Source organism: Macaca thibetana, chromosome 15 (assembly GCF_024542745.1).
Source record: "Macaca thibetana thibetana isolate TM-01 chromosome 15, ASM2454274v1, whole genome shotgun sequence".
NCBI lineage: Eukaryota > Metazoa > Chordata > Mammalia > Primates > Cercopithecidae > Macaca > Macaca thibetana.
Genome location: NC_065592.1, coordinates 46,694,795 through 46,715,898, shown reverse-complemented (window position 1 = coordinate 46,715,898; position 21,104 = coordinate 46,694,795). Strand labels below are relative to the sequence as shown.

General features: G+C 46.2%; 2 protein-coding genes across 9 annotated transcripts in view; one reads left to right on the top strand and one right to left on the bottom strand.

Annotated features, from left to right (window-relative positions):
- Window positions 1–8,021, bottom strand: part of FAM219A (family with sequence similarity 219 member A) — a 59,067-nt gene extending 51,046 nt beyond the window's left edge. For 4 of the 7 annotated variants that reach the window (XM_050760847.1, XM_050760848.1, XM_050760851.1 and 1 more), the window contains exon 1: window positions 7,620–8,021. In XM_050760847.1, coding sequence (XP_050616804.1) covers window positions 7,620–7,679 — 60 coding nt within the window. In that variant the 5' untranslated portion in view covers window positions 7,680–8,021. The remainder of the gene's footprint in view (window positions 1–7,619) is intronic. The other 3 variants (XM_050760849.1, XM_050760850.1, XM_050760853.1) reach the window with 1 other exon arrangement.
- Window positions 8,022–8,167: 146 nt separating this feature from the next.
- The window catches only part of DNAI1 (dynein axonemal intermediate chain 1), a 66,416-nt gene continuing 53,479 nt past the window's right edge, over window positions 8,168–21,104 (top strand). The window contains exon 1 of one of the 2 annotated variants that reach the window (XM_050760761.1): window positions 8,168–8,467. In XM_050760761.1, the coding sequence (XP_050616718.1) occupies window positions 8,420–8,467 (48 nt within the window). In that variant the 5' untranslated portion in view covers window positions 8,168–8,419. The remainder of the gene's footprint in view (window positions 8,468–21,104) is intronic. The other variant, XM_050760760.1, reaches the window with a different exon arrangement.

Genomic DNA, 21,104 nt, shown 5'->3' with positions numbered 1-21,104 from the left:
AAATGCTCCTTCAGGTATTGTTCTCAATAGATGGGATATACTCTACTTATAACAGCCAAGAATCTGGTGGCCAAATCAAGCAAAACCAGGCAAGGAGCCACAATCACTGGTCTTGTTTCTGCCTTGAGGTGGCCTCTTGTCATATGTTTAGACTTAGGGCTGAAATGGTCATTCAGAAAACACCATTCATAGCTGTATGTCCCCTCTTTCTTGCACGCACACTCACATACCTCACCACCATCACAGAAACTTAAAATTGACCTTCAATAATCACAACCATCCGATCCTCAATTTGCTATCTCTGAATAACAATAATAACAACAAATACAAGTATAGATTTGCTTGAACTCTCTCCTGAGAATGTATAGCCTAGGAGGAAACTCCTAAGGGCATGTGTCTACCCTCTCTCCCAGACCAGACGCTACAGGCCTCTTTCCTAGACAACTTCCCTACTCCAGAGTCCCTCCCTGCAGCCAGAAGTTGATTTGACTGTCCCATAGTAAGGCCTGTGGGTCATGTGCCAATTTCTAAACTCCAGAGCAGACTCAAATCCAGAGCTTGTTCCCCTTCCTTCCTTCCTTCCCTTCCTTCCTTTCCTTCCTTCCTTCCTTCCTTCCTTCCTTCCTTCCTTCCTTCCTTCCTTCCTTCCTTCCTTCCTTCCCTCCCTCCCTCCCTCCCTCCCTCCCTCCTTCCTTCCTTCCTCCTGCCCAGAAAGCCAGATTCCCACCAGATCCTCCGTAAGAAACAATGACTTGGGACCCTGCTGAGCCACACCTCTTGCTTCCTTCAACCAGCACCTCTGTTTATCTGCCTCAGCCCAATTCTCCCCTTCCCACGTGCTCTGTAGCTCCCTGAACCAGTTCTCCCAGGTCTCTAGGAAGGCACAAAGCAACTAAGCCCAAGAAGCTACATTTCCCATGTTCCCTTTCCAGATACAAGGCTCCACCTGCCTTTTTAAGGAGGTAAGAGGGTCCCTGAGACTAATCAGGTTTGAGTGAAGAAGCCTGTTTTCCATTTCTGCTCACGCTGGGCTATATAGGCACTCAAGGGCAGCAGGCAGCTGGGGTTGGGAATGACTCAGCCTGAACCCCAGCTACCACAGAAGCACCTACCCACAGAGGCCACATTTGGGCCCTCTGAGAAGCCAAGTCACCTCTGAGTGATCTCACCCCAGAATTCTGCTCCTTTGGTACACCTTGTCTGGAAGAAGCAACTTGGGCTCTGCTTCTACCCAACTGCAGATTTTCAGGCTGGTCTCAGAAAAGGGAAGTACACATCCTTTTCCATTATGACTCTTGCAGTGATGTAGTAATACACATATCCATTCCAGAAGGAATCAGTGAAAGAGCCCAGCTCAATCAGTCAGAAAAAAAACCATAGATTTGACTAGAATGATAGTAAAAGGCAAAGCCAGAAACTGCAACATAAAGCACTCAGGCAACAAAGGATTTTATTTTTTCTTCATCAAAGTGCTACTGGAAAGAAAATAACAACAACAAAACCCACTATGGCTCCTTGCTGCTACCACCAATTCTCTTGAATTCATCAAAGCAGGTTGCAGGGGAGAAGTATTCACTGGCAGATGAGCGTGTTTCTCAGCAGCCCTTTTGAGGCGGATGGGGGACCAGTGCCGCTCTGACCTTTGGTTTTCTAGGACTTCTGGGTTCCTCATAACTCCAAAAATGTAGCTTCAGCAGTAGAGCAAAGGAAAACAGCAGCCTTTTCTGTTATAAGAAGTCCCTGAGACCAAAAGGTACATGGGCTCCTGAGTTTCCTGAGGTGGTGATGGTCTCTTCCTCCATCCACGTGTCCATGCCACAAACTTAAGAGTCATCCTTAACTCTCTACCTCTCCATTCCACCTCCCAACAGATATCATATCCTGCCTATTCCACCTTATTAGTATTTGTGTATCTGTCCCACCATGTTTCTCTGCTTCTGCAGGCCTTTATCATCTCCTAGCAGAATTATTACACCCAGGTCTGTACTAGTTTTCCAACTTCCAATCTCATCTCCAATCTCTCATCCACCACTGGAGTGATAACCTAAACTCAGATTTGATCATGTTATTCCCTTAATTATAACTCTTCATTCATTCCAAATGCGCTCTTTTGTTTCTTCTTCCATGCCCTTTCTTGGCTTAGCCTCATTTTGTCAGTCTGCCAAGCTTCTAGTACTCTTCCTAGGGCCAGTTCCTAGGGCCTCTGTGAAACCTTCCCTGATCACTCGATGAGAGCCCTTCCTGCTTTCATTTGGTGCTCCTGGGCCTGGTTCTTCTCTTGCAGTGCTCACTATTCTGTAGTGCCTCAATCTGAGTTCTGGACTGTGCTGTGCATCTCACTGGAGCAACATTCTGTGTTATTGAGCCCAGAACAACATCTAGCAGAGAGTAGGTTCTTATTTGGTGCTTGTTTGATGAGGAGATGAGTAGTAAGGAGCTGCAGGCTTGAACAAACCTGATCCTCAGTTTGTAGTATAGGGCAGGAAAGAAGGGTGCCTCTGCCCAGGAGCCTGAGAAATACTGCTGGGTCATGAGCCACATGGACCCACTAGGAGAATCCACCCTTAAATTGAAAAGTCATCTGGCAAGGAGGCAACTTAAGAACATAGAATATATACAGGTCAATTTTCCACAGTGGCTACTTGCTATCTTTAAAATGTTCTCTCTGCCACTTTCAGGAGCTGCTGTGGCCTACCCACTGAATTAAATGTCCTGTCCTAAGCATCCCCATCCATCCCTGAGTGTCAGGAAGCAGTAGGAGTCTGAAACTCCCTCCCAAGCTCAGGTAGTCAGAGTCAAAATCTCAGCATTCCTCACCCTCTCCCAAAGGAGAGTGTCACTCTTTCTCATGACACTCCATTGATCTCTACTCTTTTTGACATATATCTAAAAACCTTCCTATAGCCATCTGAGCCCATCCTTCTCTTGGCCACCCACTGGAGAGATCTTACTTGTCCCTGTATCCTTAAAGTACCTGATCTGAGTAGATGCTCGTGAACTAAACGAATGAGTTAACCAATAACCTAGTTTCAGTGAGGCTAGAGTAACATTTCTCTCAGCTGTGCAGAGACCCTGTCTGGTGCCATTTGCCATTCTTTAAGTCTCTTTAGTCCCTGAGAGCACAGGAGACAGGGTGTTGCCTGACACAATTAAGTGCTTAAAAGCTCCATTTGTTCTTCTGACAACAATTCTCTTCCTCTCCAATTGCAGCAGAAGAGAAGACATAGACTGTGTGGCTACACCAACAAGCTGAGCAGACAGACAATAGGGCCAGAGAGCAATATCCGTGTTGCTCATACAAACAATATACCAAACTCAATCCAACTGATCAACAGAGAGCCTTGGGCTGCTGGAACTTCTCTAAATCGGTGAGGTGTATGACTGAGACACAGAGCTGACACACAAAATGTGCCTATCCCTGGCAGTTTCTTTGGGAGAATCTGCGCTCAGAAACACTCAGGATTGTCTGAGAGACAGATACAGCAGGAATGGAGTCCAGTGGATAGGTCTGTAAGAGGAGCTCTCATTTCATAAGAAGATAGGAGGCTGAGTGCAATGGCTCACGCCTGTAATCCCAGCACTTTGGGAAGCCAGGCGGGCAGATCATGAGGTCAAGAGATCGATACCATCCTGGCCAACATGGTGAAACCCCGTCTCTACTAAAAATACAAAAATTAGCTGGGCGTGGTAGCATGTGCCTGTAGTCCCAGCTATTCGGGAGGCTGAGACAGGAGAATCACTTGAACCTTGGAGGCAGAGGTTGCAGTGAGCCGAGATCGCGCCACTGAACTCCAGCCTGGGCAACAGAGCAAGACTCTGTCTCAAAAGAAAAAAAAAAAAAAAGGAGACAGGAAGAGACCCCGGGGACCTCTCAGGGATAGACCTGGGCCTGGTTCAGCTGCTGAGTTGCAACAAGGCCAATTAAATAATTGGTGTGATGGGGAAAGGAGGGAAGCCACTCCTTTCAGGCAAACTCCCACCAGAGACAGGAGGCTCCATGCAGCTGTGACAACAGCAGCAGCAATAACAGGGCAGGGATCTCCTCCTCTTCCTCCCACTAGCTGAGATCTAATGCTTAAATTAGCACCTTGGAAACACCCAGATCTGCTGGCTGCCTTCTCTCCCAGTTCTGACACGCCCCCAGGCCTTCTTTTCAAGCCTGAGTTTCTCTTTCAATTAAATAATTTAAAAAATAAAGACGCGCTCCCCCTAGAGTTTATCTTTCCAAGTAGGGAATGGCCTCTGGATTCTTCCCATCACTATGGGATGGGGAGAGTTATTTGATGATGGTGCCCATGTGACAAGCTTTTATCCATACAGCTTGGTCCAGAAAGGGGCAATGATGACACCAGCATTGCCTGGCTCCCTTGGGGCTTAAGGAGTCAGCCCCTACTCTGTCCTCAGTGGAGGATCACACTAAGAGAGTGAGCAAGAGAAACAAACTTTGATAAACTGTGAGCTCAAGAGCAGGGTCACATCTGTGTCTGTGTTGCTAACCACTCTATCCTTAATACTCAGTTTAATATTTGGGACAGAGCAGATGCTCAATAGTTATTTAGTAAATTAATTGCTGAATCAATGATATCAGGTCTCTGTGATATTCTTAGAAGGGAGAGTGAGGAGCTATTGTTTAAACTTTAAAGAGATAGTTTGTCTTCATCTCATACATGAAAAAACAATCTAGGAAGGAGGAGAGACTTCCTAGAGGTCTCAATAAATGGCAAAAAATGGAATAGGTCATAGCTAAGTCTGAGCCTGGGACCCTGGTTTTCACGGCCTATCCAAATACCCTTAAAGAGCCATTTTGCCCTCTTTTTTGCCCTTTACCTCTATGACATGCTATCTTGATTTTTTTTTCTTTCTTTCTTTCTTTCTTTCTTTTTTTTTTTTTTTTTTTGAGACAGAGTCTTGCTCTGTTGCCTAGGCTGGGATGTAGTGGTATGAACATGGTTCACTGCAGCCTCGACCTCCTGGGCTCAAGCAATCCTCCTGCCTCGGCCTCCTGAGTAGCTGGTACTACAGGCATGCAGTACCATGCTGAGCTAATTTTTAAATATTTTTGTAGAGATGGAGTGTCACTATGTTTCCCAGGCTGGGCTATCTTAATTCTTTATGCCGCAAAATGAAGACTCCTGAAGAAACATCACACAAGATTCTGCTGGTCAACAATACACAGGGGATTTAAGGATTTTTGAGGTGCCTCTGGAATACAACCTGGGGACACAGGTCAGGAAGCTGGGCAATGTCTATGACCCTCAAATGAGGGATGACTATATTGCTATTTCCATAAGGCTCTCACTCAACCTCAATAAAGTATTCTCAGGCCGGGCATAGCGGCTCACTCTTGTAATCCCAGCATTTTGGGAGGCTGAGGCGGGCAGACCAATTGAGGTCAGGCATTCAAGACCAGCCTGGCCAACATGGTGAAACCCCATCTCTACTAAAAATACAAAAATTAGCCATGTGTGGTGGCAGGGGCCTATAATCCCAGCTATTTGGGAGGCTAAGGTAGGAGAATCACTTGAATCCAGGAGGTGAAGTTTGCAGTGGGCCAAAATCATGCCACTGCACTCTAGCCTGGGTGACAGAGGGGGACCCTGTCTCAAAAAAATATATATATATATTCTCTTGCAGACAAGGGTGACTTTAGCAGTTAAAAGGGTCTGAAGGCAGTCAGAGCTTTTCTAAGTGCCTCCTTGCCACAGATACTTCTCCAACTCCAGGTCCACACAGACCGGAAGCAGCTCAAGAGTCCTCTACCCAGCCAAACCACTATTCAGAATTTCAGGCAATAACAGAAGCACCAAGGACAATTGAGAGAGCCTGCTGGCTCTATTTCTTCTCCCCTTTGCTTGAACAGCTATTTCCTCCCTTTTTGGAAACCCCAGCTGGGAGACAAGAAACAACTCATTGCTTCCTTTTCCTGACACATTTGAACCTCCTCTTCCTTCATCCACCCTCTATTTTGATTCTTGATTAGATGCTTAGAACTGGAAGAGCAATCTAGTTTGACAAGCCAGGTTAGCTAGAAAGAGAACTCAGAAAGGAAAATTCTCTTCAGCCAGCCCGAAGTCCTTCTTTAAGTTCATGGGATGGACTTCTCTCCAGGATTTTCTGGCTCCCAAATAATCCAATGATGGCATGAGTCTAGGAAAAAGTCCTGCAACATCTCTCTCTGGTTTAATATTGTATGCTTCTGTAAAACTTCTTTGTTTTGGCTTTTAGAACTGTCTAAGTAGTCATGAAAGGGGGAAAAAGCCTTTTGTCTCCTGCTAAGTGGCCACTAATAATTCTCTCTACCATCCCCCAAAAGGTGTGACAAAAAGGCGGTGATGGGTCCCTGCCAAGGCCCATCTTGGCTGCTGTAATGGGTAGGTTACTCCTCCAGGAAGCTATAAAGCACATCTGTCAGCCAGGGGGTTATAGGCCCAAGGGTAGACCTGTTTCTGGCCACCCTGCCTAATACAGAAGCAGAGCTTCAGAACTTGGAGAGCTCAGCTCTGCTCCAGCCAGCACAGTTCAGAGAAATGGGGCATCCACACTTTCGGGTTTGTAGCTCACCTTGCCTCCTTCCAATTCCAGCTCAGGCTCCAGGGGGATAAAGCGAACACAGCCTAGACATTCCTTCTCTTCCCCCTTCACTATACGAGCTGGCTAGGCCTCCACGTCTCCCACCCGGTTGCCTGACAGACATGCGAGGTCAGGTAGCCCCCGGGGCGGTGGCCAGCAAGCATGGTCTCCCTTAGGCCTACCCTCGGTGCACCCGAGTTGCCCTCCCCCTTCTATTCCCTCCGCGCCAGCAGCGATGACATCATTCCTCCCTGACTCCGGGACCGCGGACAGGCGGCAGGATCCGCGCCCAGCAAGGACTTCAGGCACGTAGGCCTAAGATGATGGGGGCTCTTCGCAACCAGTGGGCACAGGCAACTCCAGCGCGGCCCCACTTCCTCTCCCGTCGGTTCCCGAGCACTCTCATCTGCACCCCGATTCCCCATCTGGTCGCCGTGTACTCTCCTTCCCGGTTTAGATGCCCCCAGCCTGGACTGCCCGCGCTCGCCAACGGAGAATGGAATTCCCAGGTTCTGCACCAACCACCTTCCCCCACTGGGTCCCTCGCCCCGGCCCAGCTTTCCTATCCGTATATCCAGTGGACAGGCGGGCAGGCCCCTCCTCTTTCAAAAGCTGATTCCCAATCTCTCTTAGCCTGACGGCTCCCCCGCCCTAAGCATCACAGGCCTCTAGGATTAAACGCCTCCCCACCTCCCATCCCAGCCCCCTGGGCCTGCCGCCGGCGATGCCCCATGACAGTTCCTTCGCCAGCCCCCGCTATGGGCCTCCACTAGCTGTGTGCACCTTTGTGCCCCCTCCGTTCCATCCGACGGTGCTCTGCCTCCACCGACGGTGCCCTCCGCCCTTACAGGTCCCTTTGCTCTCATCCAGCATATTCTCCCACGGTTTTCTTGTCCTGCAAGTCCCCGTCCCCCGGCAATACGTTTTCAGGGATCTCTTTGCCCCATCCGATGGCGCCCCTCCGCACAATCCCCCCGGCCTGATTCCCTCCCTCCCCCTCAAGCGACGCCCCCTCCCGGCCTTGGCCTGCCAGCCGCCCGCCCCCTCACCAGCGGCTGCATCTCCGAGTGCGCGGTGGGCACCTGGAACCGGTCGATCTCCTCCATCATGGTGCCGGCGGGCGAGCGGGCCAGGGGCCGGGCGCGGCCAGGGACGCCGACGGGACCGCGCGGGGCGGCGGCCCCAGGAGCCCGGCGGGTGGTGCAGACTAGGCCTTCCCGGACCAGTCGGGCTGGCAGGGGCCGGGCGGATGCAGGGGTGGGCGGGGGCGAGAGGTTCGCAGACTGGCTGAAGCCGGCGTGACTCCGTGGGCTTGCCTAGCACTACCGCGGCTGTGGCCGGGCCGAGCCGCAGGTCTTGCCTCGCCTCCTACTCCGCCGCCGCCTCCTGTCAGCAGCTCAGCCACTGCGGTGACTCGGCAACTCCACTTCCGGGTCCGGGACACCGCCCGGGACTTGCATTATTCATGAGGAGGCGGTGTCTGGGGACCCCAGCCCCACCCACATGCGGGAGTTCCGAAGGCGCGCGACCGCCCGGCTGCGATTCCTGAGGGGGCGGGGCTTAGTGGAGACTGGCTCACCGCGCGCCCAACCCCGCCTCCTTCCCGGGCCGGCTGGGCGCGCCAGAGGCGCCTGCGCCTTGGCTGCCGGGCGGTTGCTGGGTAACCGCGTCAGGGAGTTGGATTCTGTCCTGCAAGGGCACGGGGACCCACAACGACGGCTGTCCCTAAAGAACACTTGCGACTGGTAGTTGAAGTGGAGAGTCCAGATTTCTTGTGTGTGGCCAAGGAGACGGACGAACTTTTTGTCTTCAGACGAGGGAGCGTTTTGTAGACTCTCCGGGGGTTGAGATGCTTCCTGCTTCTGCGAAGGCTCCCCATAAACAGTCTCGTAAGCAGGTAACGCACGCACACCTTCCTTCTGATGACCTCTGACCTTCGTCGTCGCCAGTGACCACTAATCATACCTCTCCTACTGATCCTTGATCTTTTATCTGTTGACCCCTAACCTTCTCACCCCCGTGACCTCTAGCAAGTGCTCCCACTGACCTCTGACTCTGTCCTACTCTTTCCCACTAATCCTGGCCTCCTCTCCCATACTACCCCAACCCACTGTTTCTTACCTCTCTCCTTTTATCCACCATTCCCATCTCTTCACTTTACCCCACGGACTCATTCTGACCAGTCTATCCTCCTTAACTCCCCCATCCCCATTCCCACGAGTCCCTTCCTCCTTGTCCTCACATTCTTGTCCCAAAGGAATTTTTTTTTTTTTTTTTTTTCTTTTTCTTTTTTTTTTTTTTTTTTTTTTTTTGAGACAGAGGCTCGCCCTGTAGCCCAGGCTGGAGTGCAGTGGCGCCATCTCAGCTCTCTGTAACCTCTGCCTCCTGAGAGCAAGCGATTCTCCCGCTTCAGCCTCCCGAGTAGCTGGGACCAAAGGCATAGGCCACCACTTCCGGCTAAATTTTGTATTTTTGGTAGAGACGGGGTTTCCCTATGTTGTCCAGCTCGTCTGGAACTCCTGAGCTCCAGCGATCCCGCTACCTTGACCTCCGGAAGTTCTGGGATTACACGTGAGCCACTGCGCCCAGCCTCAAAGGCATTCTTTATCCAACCCTTTACTGTGTGCTTAGCTCCAGGCTAGGTGGGAACACAGGCCTTGCTGTTTGGGAGCCCACAGAGGGTGCGCAAGAGAACTAAACAGAATACAGGATAGGCTATGTGCAGGAGTTTGATTTATTTTCTGTGCTGGGAGATTTATGAGGAGAAAGAGGGCAGGCAAAGAGGAAGAGGAGAGAGGCCCTTTTCTCATCCCTGTCCCCATCCCCACACTGCACAACCCAGACACTCGCCCCCAACTATTTCTAGAGCCTCATGTGTCTCTCTTCCCTGCGAGCCCCTGGTCCACTCCTGTGATTCATTCAGCTATGTGAACATTATGCTCTGATTACCACCTGGACAGATGTCATCCCTTCTCACAGGAAACCCGAGTCATACCCCCCTTAACCCACTGAGCACCGAGTTCTGCCTTCTTCCTCAGCATCACCACGGAAGGCAAGGCAGTCCCAGTTTCCCAAGGAGTCTTCTGTGGTGAAGCAACTTAGTCCTTCAGGAACTTTTTCCAAACCCTTTATGAATTACCACTGGCTAATGTGTAGTTTCTAGCTCTGGAAAGCAGGACTTCTATTTATTTATTCCAGATTTACCTCACTCAAGTCTAGGTATATTGAGGTTTAGAGAGCCAATCTGTGTCCATGCTACTTACGACTTTGCATATTTTGGTCTGGCCACCTCCATGTTAGCCTTTGCTCCTCTGCCTCTTTTACCTGGCCTTCTGTAGCAGATGGCCGTGACTTTCTTAGGTCTCTGCAGCCTTGGGGAAGCTGCTAGTCCTGTAAGAACATGCCCTAATTTTATATCGGGGTTGGGCTTTACGTTGAAGTTCATGTACTGTGTTTTAGCCTCCTGACCCTATATTTACATGCAGTTTGCTTTTATTTATTATTTATTTATTTATTTATTTATTTATTGAGACGAAGTCTCGCTCTGTCGCCCAGGCTGGAGTGCAGTGGCCGGATCTCAGCTCACTGCAAGCTCCGCCTCCCGGGTTTACACCATTCTCTTGCCTCAGCCTCCTGAGTAGCTGGGACTACAGGCGTCCGCCACCTCGCCCGGCTAGTTTTTTGTATTTTTTAGTAGAGACAGGGTTTCACTGTGTTAGCCAGGATGGTCTCGATCTCCTGACCTCGTGATCAGCCGGTCTCGGCCTCCCAAAGTGCTGGGATTACAGGCTTGAGCCACTGCGCCCGGCCTGTTTTTTATTTTTTATTTATTTTTATTTATTATTATTATTATTTTTTTGAGACTGAGTCTCGCTCTGCCTCCCAGGCTGGAGTGAAGTGGCGCGATCTCGGCTCACTGCAAGCTCCACCTCCCGGGTTTACGCCATTCTCCTGCCTCAGCCTCCGGAGTAGCTGGGACTACAGGCGCCCGCCACCACGCCTGGCTAATTTTTTGTATTTTTTAGTAGAGACGGGGTTTCACAGTGTTAGTCAGGATGGTCTCGATCTCCTGACCTCGTGATCCGCCCGCCTCAGCCTCCCAAAGTGCTGGGATTACAGGCGTGAGCCACCGCGCCCGGCCTATTTTTTATTTTTGAAACGGAGTTTCGCTCTTGTCACCCAGGATGGAGTGCAGTGGCACGATCTTGGCTCACTGCAACCTCCACCTCCCGGTTCAAGGGATTCTCCTGCCTCAGCCTCCCAAGGAGCTGGGATTACAGGCATGCGCCACCACGCCTGGCTAGTTTTTTTTTTTTTTTTTTTTTTTTTGGAGACAGGTCTTGTTCTGTCGCCCAGGCTGGAGTGCAGTGGCGCGATCTTGGCTCACTGCAAGCTCCGCCTCCTGGGTTCACGTCATTCTCCTGCCTCAGCCTCCTAAGTAGCTGGGAATATAGGTGCCTGCCACCACAACCGGCTAATTTTTTTGTACCACGCCCGATTAATTTTTTTGTATTTTTAGTAGAGACAGGGTTTCACTGTGTTAGCCACGATGGTCTTGATCTCCTGACCTCGTGATCCGTCCGCTTCGGCCTCCCAAAGTGCTGGGATTACAGGTGTGAGCCACCGCACCAAGCCAGTTTTTGTATTTTTAGTAGAGACGGGGTTTCACCATATTGGTCAGGCTGGTCTTGGACTCCTGACCTCAGGTGATCCACAGGCCTAGGACTCCCAAAATGCTAGGATTACAGGTGTGAGTCCCCGTGCCCCAGCAGTTTGCTTTTAAAATTATTGAGGTTTGGTTTACGTATAATAGAATGTACCATTTTAGTTGTACGTGTTGACAAATTTTAACAAATTTACACACGTATGAACCACCACCACACTCAAGATATAGGATACTTTCTCTATCCCAAGAAGTTCCCTGTGCCTCATCCCACCTCCTATCCCCCACCCCTGGCCTGCCTAGGTAACCACAGATCTGCTTTCTGTCATTACAGATTCGATTTGTCTTTTCTAGCAACTTACAATTTGAACAAACTTGGGGATGGGTTGCTGTAGCCCATTAGGGAGACATTAGAGACTAGTTACAATGAGAGCAGAGAGAGGTGATAGTAGACAGAAAGCAGAAAAAACTGGGTCAACTGGCCCCGTACACATCAGCACTGCTCTATGGAGGGAAGGGTTGTTTTAATTCAGAGTAAATATTGGTGTGCGGGGTGTGAGAAAAGGTTGGGTTGTGCTAGGTTGTATTCATCATTTTCTTGCCTCAGTGAAGACCAATTTGAGTCAGTGCTAATCAGGTGTGGGATGTCCTAGAGATGTTTGAGAAGTTGTCCCTGTCCTCTGGGAATTCAGTTCAATGGGGGACACAGAACACAGGCATACAAAAATAAAGGAGGATGGAATCCCTGAGGATGAAGGAGAGAGAGGCCAGCAGGTTAGAGCAGCAGAAAGGCTTCAGAGAGGAGGTAGGTAGGACTGGGATGCCAGGGGTGAGGGATAGAGGGATAGAGGATAGAGAGGAGTTTAAATTCCGTTTGTTCATGTCACTCCACTGGTCACCTTTTAGTGATTCCCTGTTGCTCTCAGGATAAAGTCCCAAAAGTCCAATTTGCTTGGTATGGCCTTTGCCACCCTGCATGATCTTGCCTTTGCTACCCATCCTACTTCAAATCACCACCTATATGAAAATTCCACAATCCCAGCAAACTGAACTGCCCTCACTTCCTAGAAAGTAATATTCACACTGTTTATCTCCTCTAAGCTTTTGAAATCTTTTCTGTCTGCTTCTACCTACTCTACTCCACCCTGCCCCAAATCTTTCATTCATATCCTATTCATACTGCAGGTCTAAGCTTGGCATTCATATTCTTCTACAAAGGATTAAGTCCCCTTTCTGGAGGCAGGATAGGGTGATATCCCCACTAGACTATAAACTCTGTTATGGTAAGGATCATGTCTGTCTTGTTCATTGTTGATTCCCCTCTGCCTAGCACAATACCTGGAATACATTGAATTCTAAGAAAATGAGTTCAATGTGAATTCTGAATGCCCTAAATTGTTCTTGGAAATTATCATCTGAATGTGTCTGAAGGATAGGAAGGGGTGAAACTGGTATGGGGAGACTAGTGGGGGATTATAACAAGGAAATGTAACTGTGTAAGCATGGTTTTCCAGGTGCATGTTTATATCTGCTTTGGCAGTAGGGCTGTGAATGATTCAAATTTGAACCATACATATCCATGCCTTGAGAGATGGGTTTTGGAGACTAAGAGATAAAAATATTGATGTATAGGCCGGGCGCGGTGGCTCAAGCCTGTAATCCCAGCACTTTGGGAGGCCGAGATGGGCGGATCACGAGGTCAGGAGATCGAGACCATCCTGGCTAACACGGTGAAACCCCGTCTCTACTAAAAAACACAAAAAACTAGCCGGGCGCGGTGGCGGGCGCCTGTAGTCCCAGCTACTCCGGAGGCTGAGGCAGGAGAATGGCGGGAACCCGGGAGGCGGAGCTTGCAGTGAGCTGAGATCCGGCCACTGCACTCCAGCCTGGGCGGCAGAGCGAGACTCCGTCTCAAAAAAAAAAAAAAAAAAAAAAAAAAAAAAAAAAAAAAATTGATGTATAAATATTCATGCAGTAATTATTTATCGTACACACTCTGTGTTAGGTACTGTTCTAGGTATCGGTGATATAGCAAGAAACAAAACAAACAAAAATCCCTGCTCTCATGGAGCTTATTTTTTAGTTGGAGGTAAAGTGGCAATAAATAAATATGTAAAATATATAGTATATTAGATGGTGATAGATGCCAAGAAGAAAACTAAATCAGAGAAGTAGACTAAGAAGTTCAGGGAATCGGCCGGGCGCGGTGGCTCAAGCCTGTAATCCCAGCACTTTGGGAGGCCGAGACGGGCGGATCACGAGGTCAGGAGATCGAGACCATCCTGGCTAACACGGTGAAACCCCGTCTCTACTAAAAAATACAAAAAACTAGCCGGGCGAGGTGGCGGGCGCCTGTAGTCCCAGCTACTCGGGAGGCTGAGGCAGGAGAATGGTCTAAACCCGGGAGGCGGAGCTTGCAGTGAGCTGAGATCCGGCCACTGCACCCCAGCCTGGGCGACAGAGCAAGACTCTGTCTCAAAAAAAAAAAAAAAAAAAAAAAAAAAAAAAGAAGTTCAGGGAATCAGAAGATTATCATTTAAATAGGATGAACAGGGAAGGTATCACAGAGGTGGCACATGAGCAAAGACCTGAAGGAAATGAAAGAACTATGCAATATCTGGGGGTGGGGTGTGGGGTGAAGCGGTGGGGACAGGGGAAGCATTCCAGACAGATGGCATAGCAAGTATAAAGTCCCTCGAGATGGGAGCCTGCTACACATCTTCTGGATCAGCAAGGAAGGGAGTGGGGAATGTGGCAGGAGATAAGGTCAAAGAGGTACATTCCCCTATTCCATAGAGTTAATCAAATAACCCATGGCATATTAAATTGGTCATTATGGAGCTCCATGAATCATAATTTGTAATTAAAATGCATGAATGTCAGGCACCATAAACCATACATGACCAGCTCAAAACATCACTTGTAATGCCCCAATAGCAAAGCGTCCTTCCTGAAAATTGTGAGAATGCCAACTGGCTGCATGTATGCATGTACAGGAGGAGCTTTGCAGCATTGCCAAACATTGCCTGGCAGCCAAACTTCTTAGTAGAAAACCAAATTAGAATCTTCTGTGAACTCCAGTTAAAAGCTAATTTTAGTTTATGACTAACAAATTTTAGTACCCCTTTATAACTCAGTTGGTTACCATAAAAAAAAAAATCAAAGTCTGGAATTTTACATCATTCTCCTGTAAAAGCCAAAGAAAATACTTTTATTTTGGATAATTTTGTGGTCTCTCAAGAAGCTCCTATGGTGCAATACTTTTAGAAATATTGATATAGATTAGGGGTGACCAGGGTAGGAGTGAGTGGGCAGGATTGGGCATGAGGCCAAAAGAGAGTCTTGGATGATTCAGAGATTTTGAGCCTGGTGATGGGGCCTGGTATCTGTAGATGAAAAGACAGGAGGTGAACAGAATCTAGGGGAAGTTGATGTGCTTCTGTATGTCCAAAGTAAGATAGCTTCACTCCTGTGACCTCAGTGTCATTCTTACACATATATTCCTCAAGCCCTAGATATGATCTTTTACTCCCTTACCTCTTAAATATGTCTCAAGTTAAACTACTTTTTTCATATACACTGCCACCTCCCTAGCCCAGCCTACAATCATCTCTTACCAAAGAGTGCTATAAAAGCCATGTAACTAGTCTTCCCTCATTCACTTGTGCCCTTTCCAATCCATTCTCTACACTGCATCAAAAGTGATCTTTTCAAACTGTCAATCTGATTATGCCATCCCCCACCCAGAACACTTCAGTGACTTCCCATTGCTCTTAGGATAGGGACCAGAATTTTAGATAATCCCTCCAGAGGCCTGAATGGGCCTAAGACCTACTTGGGTCTCTATACCTTAATTTGTACCACTCTTCTCCCATTATCGCTGTACCTTAGTTCTATGTGCTGCCCCCTCTTTCTGGAATGCTCTTCATACCCTCCCTCACACATATACTCACTCCTAAGATTTCAACCCCCAAATCAATCCCCACAACCTGCCCCAATTCCCCCTGCCCTGTTATGGAAGATAGAGTAAGTTTCCTCTGTTATATAGTCTCATTGCTCTGTGTTCCTTTCTTCCATAGCATGCATCACGGTTTGTAATTATTCACTTATTTGTGTAATTATTTGATTATTGTATATCTCTCCCATTAGATTGTGAGCTCCTTGAGAGCAGGGCCTGTGGATGTTTTTGCTTATATCTGTGTTCTCAGCTCCTAAAACAGTGGCCGTGATGACCTCAGAAGCTCTTGATGAATGTTGAATGAATGATCAACTGTGGTTGGGGAAGTAGCACAGTGTTCTATGGAAGCATGTGGTAGGCGGTCTTCGTTCTGATTCTCAGGAAATTAGGGAAGACTTCTGGGGGGACCACCAGTATTTTAAGGTTTGGATAGAAGAAGAAGAGTTCAAAATGGAGAATAAGAAGGCATAATCAGAGAAGTAAGAAGACAACAAGGAAAACTAATATCCCAGAAGTCAAAGGAAGAATGTGTTTCAGTGAAACTGTATGGTCAGCCAAGTTGCATGTTGCTAAAGTGTCAATGAAGATAAACACTAAGATACAACTATTAGATTTAATAACTTGGAAGTTATTGGGGACCTTGGAAAGGACAATTTCAGAGGGAAAAGCTAAACTGAAAGCTAAGAAGGCAGTAAGGAGTATGTAGGCAGATTGTTTTTTAAGATGAAAGACTTGAATATATTAAATGCTGAGGGGAAGGATCCTAAATGGAGAGAGAAGTTGAAGATAAAGAAGGAAGATAAATAATGACTAGAGCCAAGTCTCAGAGGAGATGATGTTGTGGACAGGAGGAGGCACACTTTGTAACAGGACAGGAGAAGGGATGGATGCAGTTGATGATAATTTTGAGGTTTAGCAGCAGAAAACTGAGAGAGTTTTTTCTTCTTTTCCCCTACTAGTGTTATGGAATTCCTTCTGGAAGTGATAACTAGAAAACAATTTTTGCCAATGGCAGTTCCATTTTGTTATGATTATAGTCATGCTATTTTCAGAGTTAGAGTCTGAGGTTTGTCATGCACAATTATCAGATTACAAAACAGCTGTGAGCATTTGAGGCCAGAACTTGTTTTCCTCCCCTGTGTACTAGGGGGCCTAGCACATTGTTAGCACTCGATACATGCCAGGTACTCAAATAATAATGGCAGAGGGCTCTTGTGCTTGTTGCTGGGCTTTGCAGACTGCAAGTTGATGCTAAGGAGTAATGTTGACTCTCTGACTCCAGCTGTGAGCAAGCCACATGAAATTGTTTTCTGCCAGTTAGAAATTTGTGTCAAGTGTTCAATCTTTGCAGTCACTGAGCACTGACAGAGTTGTATGCAAGAGGCAAGCAAAGGACAAAGCTGTTGTAACTTTAGTTTCTCTGGTTTGAGTCTTGCAACACTTTGTTCTACTCATAGAGTCACTGGATTCTGGTTTACATGGTGGATTTATGTCCTCCATTTGTCTCACCTCCTAGATTGAGAACCCTGGGTGTGAGAACCAGCTCAATCTTGGTTCCTCTTTAGCTGTCATCCAAGGACCTGGCACATAGTAGATGCTTAATAAATGCTGGATGAATGAATAATGACTGAATGAGTTAGTTGATGAGTGAATAAATGAGTGATGAGAAGGTCTGTACTATGCTACCCTGAACACTAACTTTTCTTTCTTGGCCTGCAGAAGAAGCAATTCATGCCTCTTTCATCCTAGTCAAAGTAGCCTAATCCTATTAATTATGTAGGGACCCTATCCCTAATGTTAAGCTTATTTTTCTACTTTTATTCTTACATCACATCCATTTGCTCATTTACTTATTTTCTCAATGTGTCATGTATTCAGCCTCAAATCTTATTTGGGAACAAACTGGAGTGTATATGGACAAAATAATCTGCTGCTCCTTGGAGAGGCATCTGCTTCTGTGCCTCTGTGTCTTTGTTAATTATTTTGTTCCTTCTGCATGGAATGCCCAAGTCTTCTCTACTCTTCCTACCCTTTACAGACCTGGCAAACTCTAACGCACATTACTTGAGTTAAGCTCTTTAGCTTACAAAGAACAGAGGCTCACTCAAGTTACCTCAGATAAAACAGGATGAGAGAAGGGGGAAGGTATATATGTGGGGAGTTACAGATGGTTATTATAAATACATAGATAACCTAGAATTGAAATTTGAAAACAATTGATTCTGAAACAGGTATAGGAACCAACTGCTTTCTCTATGTCTCTCATGGCCTGTCTATTTCTCTTAACAATTATGTTTCATTCTTATTCTTGTTTCCCAACTGGCCAGATTTCCATGGTCTCTGCTCCCTCATAATTTTAGTCTGTTTCCAGCTTATCATGGCTGTTCTGACCTCTCTACCTCACAAACATTTCCATCAATATCTCCATCCAACTACTGGTTCACCCGGTAGTCCTAGTTCAAATTCTTAAGGAGGGAATCTGATTGACCCTAGCTCATCTGTTCATGCTAGGCTATGTCAGCAAGGGACAAGATCCTATGGCTCTTTAAGCAACCAAAGCTAGAAGGAGATATTCTCTTTGCTCAGCTCCTCCAGCGGAAGATATAACTTGCTTTACTCTAAAGTAACTTCTGTGTTGTTTCTGGTAAATCTCTTTCTCATGAATTGTGCAGGAAGGGGCCTCAGATTTCTTCTAGTCCAATGCTTTCATTCAGGGCTGATATTTACATTACAAAAGGTCCTGTCCTTTACAAAATGCTTTACTGTAGGGTTTTAAAAATAGCACATTTCTGCAATGAATTTTAAAATACAGCACACAGGCCGGGCATGATGGCTCATGGCTGTAATCCTAGCACTTTGGGAGGCTGAGGCAGGAGGATCACTTGAGCCTAGGAGTTTGAGACCAGCCTGGACAACATAGCAAGACCCCATCTCTATACACACATACAAAAATTAGCCAGGTGGCATGCACCTGTAGTTCCAGCTACTCAGAAGGCTGAGGCGGGAGGATCCCTTGAGCCCAGGAGTTCAAGACTCCAGTGAGCTATGATTGTTACCACTGCACTCCAGCCTGGGCAACAGAGTGAGAACGTGTCTCTAAAATAAATAAATAAAATGCAGTATACTTTATATATAACCTTAAAGACCTTGATTTAGGGGATTTATATTCTGGCCATGGTGCAGAAATCTACACTGGACTTTCCCTCCCACTGTAAACAGCTGTAAGCCTGTACACAATATATGACACTAATATTTTTAGGTATTGGACAATAAATAACATAGGACAGTGACTCTTGAGGGAAGGAAAACACTCAATGTGAGTCACACATTTACCCTTGCTCTCTGCCTAAGGACAATTTCTTGATCATGGCTCAGAGAGGTAGATCCAAAGGAGAGCATGATTGTACCAGGGAGTAACCCAGATGTTGGAATTAGCAAGCAATGTCTTTAAGGCAGCTGTTATAAATGTATTTATGGACATAAAGGAAATACTGTTTTAATGGATGCACAGATGGAGAATCTAAGCAGAAAAATGGAAACAGTAGAAAAATACAATATCAGAAATAAAAAATTCTTTAGATAGGCCTAACAGCTGAATGTGAAGATGGATCTATGGAAATTATTCAATCTGAAGAAGAGAGAGAAAGAAAGTTTTGTTTTGTTTGGTTTGGTTTTTCTTGTAAAAAAGAGAGCCTGGCTGGGTGTGGTACCTCATGCCTATAATCCCAGCACTTTGGGAGGCCGAGATGGAAGGATCACTTGAGCCCAGAAGTTTGACACCAACCTGGGCAACATAAAAAAAAAACCTCATCTCTACAAAAAAATTAAAAATTAGCCAGGCGTGGTGGTATGCCCCTGTGGTCCCACTACACAGGAGGCTGAAGTGGAAGGATAGCTTGAACCCAGGAGATCAAGGCTGCAGTGAGCTGTGACTGCGCCACTGCACTGCAGTCTGGGTGACAGAGTGAGACCCTGTCTCAAAAAAAGAGAGAAAAGAAAAAGAAAAAACAGGCCCACTGTTACTGAGGCTCCATTAAAAAAATAATAATAATAAAAGAGAGGGCCTTAGTGAGCTATGAAATATATTATATATGTATTTGGAACATGTGTATAGTTGGAATACCAGAGGGAAAAAGAGGAGGAAAAAATATTTGAAGAAATAATGGTCAAAAGTTTTCTAAACTTGGTGGAAAACATACAGGACTATCAGAAACTCAGTGAGCCCCAAGCAGGATAAATACAAATAAAATTACATCTAGGTCTTTCATAGTCAAACTACTGAAAACCAAAGATAAAACTAAAACCTTGGAAGTAGCCAAAGAAAAATGACACATTGCATACAGGGGAACAATTATATGAATTGTGGTTAACTTCTCATCATAAACAATGTAGGCCAAAAGACAATGGAATGGCTTTTTTTTTTTTTTTTTTTTTTTTTTTGAGACAGGATCCCAGTCTTGTCACCCAGGCTGGAGTGTCACCCAGGCTGGAGTGCAATGGCGTACTCACAGCTCACTGGAGCCTTGACCTCCTGAGCTCAAGTGATCCTCCTGCCTCAGCCTCCAAAGTAGCTGGGACCACAGGCATGCACCATCAAGCCCAGCTAATTTTTTTTTAATATATATAGAGACAGGGTCTCACTAAGGCTGGTCTTAAATTCTTGGAATCAACTGATCATCCTACCTCAGCCTCCAAAAGTGCTGGGACTACAGGTGTAAGCCACTGTGCCTGACCTGGAAAGACATATTTAAGGCACTGAAAGAAAATTACCATCAACTCAGAATTCTATATCCAGAAAAAATACCCCTCAAAAAGGAGGGTGAAATAAATACATTTTCAGATATACTAAAGCTGAGAGTACCATTAATGGTAAATATGTGGGTAAAGGTAAAAGACTAGCTTTTTTTCGTTCTATTAATTTTATTTTTGTTGTTGTTTTTGGTTGTCTGAGATAGAGTCTTACTCTGTCAACCAGGCTGGAGTGCAATGATGTGATCTCAGCTCACTGCAACCTGTGTCTCCCTGGTTCAAGCAATTCTCCTGTCTCAGCCTCCTGAATAGCTGGGATTACAGATGCTCACCACCATAGTGGCTAATATTTTTTGTATTTTCAGTAGAGACAGTGTTTCACCATGTTGGCCAGGTTTATCTCAAACTCCTGGCCTCGAGTGATCCTACTGTCTCGGCCTCCCAAAGTGCTGAGACTGCAGGCGTGAGCCACTGCGCCCAGCCCTTCTATTAATTTTCTTAAAAGACAGATGACTGTTTAAAGCAAAAAACAAAACAAAACCATATCGTCAAGTGGGGCTTATACTGTATACAGAAATAAAATATGTGACAACAATAGGGCAAATGATGAAGTAGTGGTGGTAAATAGAATTAGCATGTTATGAGATTATTACATTGTGAAGTGTGAATATTTATGTTTAATAGAATATGATAAGTTCAGGATGCATATTGTAATCCTTAGAGCAACCACACATGCACAAAATACAAAAAGGCACATATGAAAAGCCAATAGAGAAAGCAAAATGGAGAACTAAAAAATTTCAGTTAACACAAAAGAAGGCAGAAGATGAACAGAGAAACAAAAGAAGATGAAAAAAGAGCAACATGGTAAAACAAAGAGCAACATGGTAGGAAAAAGAAAAAGACCTGCCCATTTTTTTTTTTTTTTTTTTTTTTTTTTTTATTAAGTCTCGCTCTCACCTTTTTTTTCCAGAGTTGATCAGCTCACTGCAGGCTAGCCATTCTCCTGAGCCTCCTGAGTAGCTGGGAAAAGAAAAAAAACAACTATATGTTGCCTGTTACAAGAAATATATTTTGAGCCACCGCGCCCGGCCAAGAAATATATTTTAAATGTAAAAACATAGAATGTTTGAAAATAAAAGAATGGAAAAATAAACTATGCAA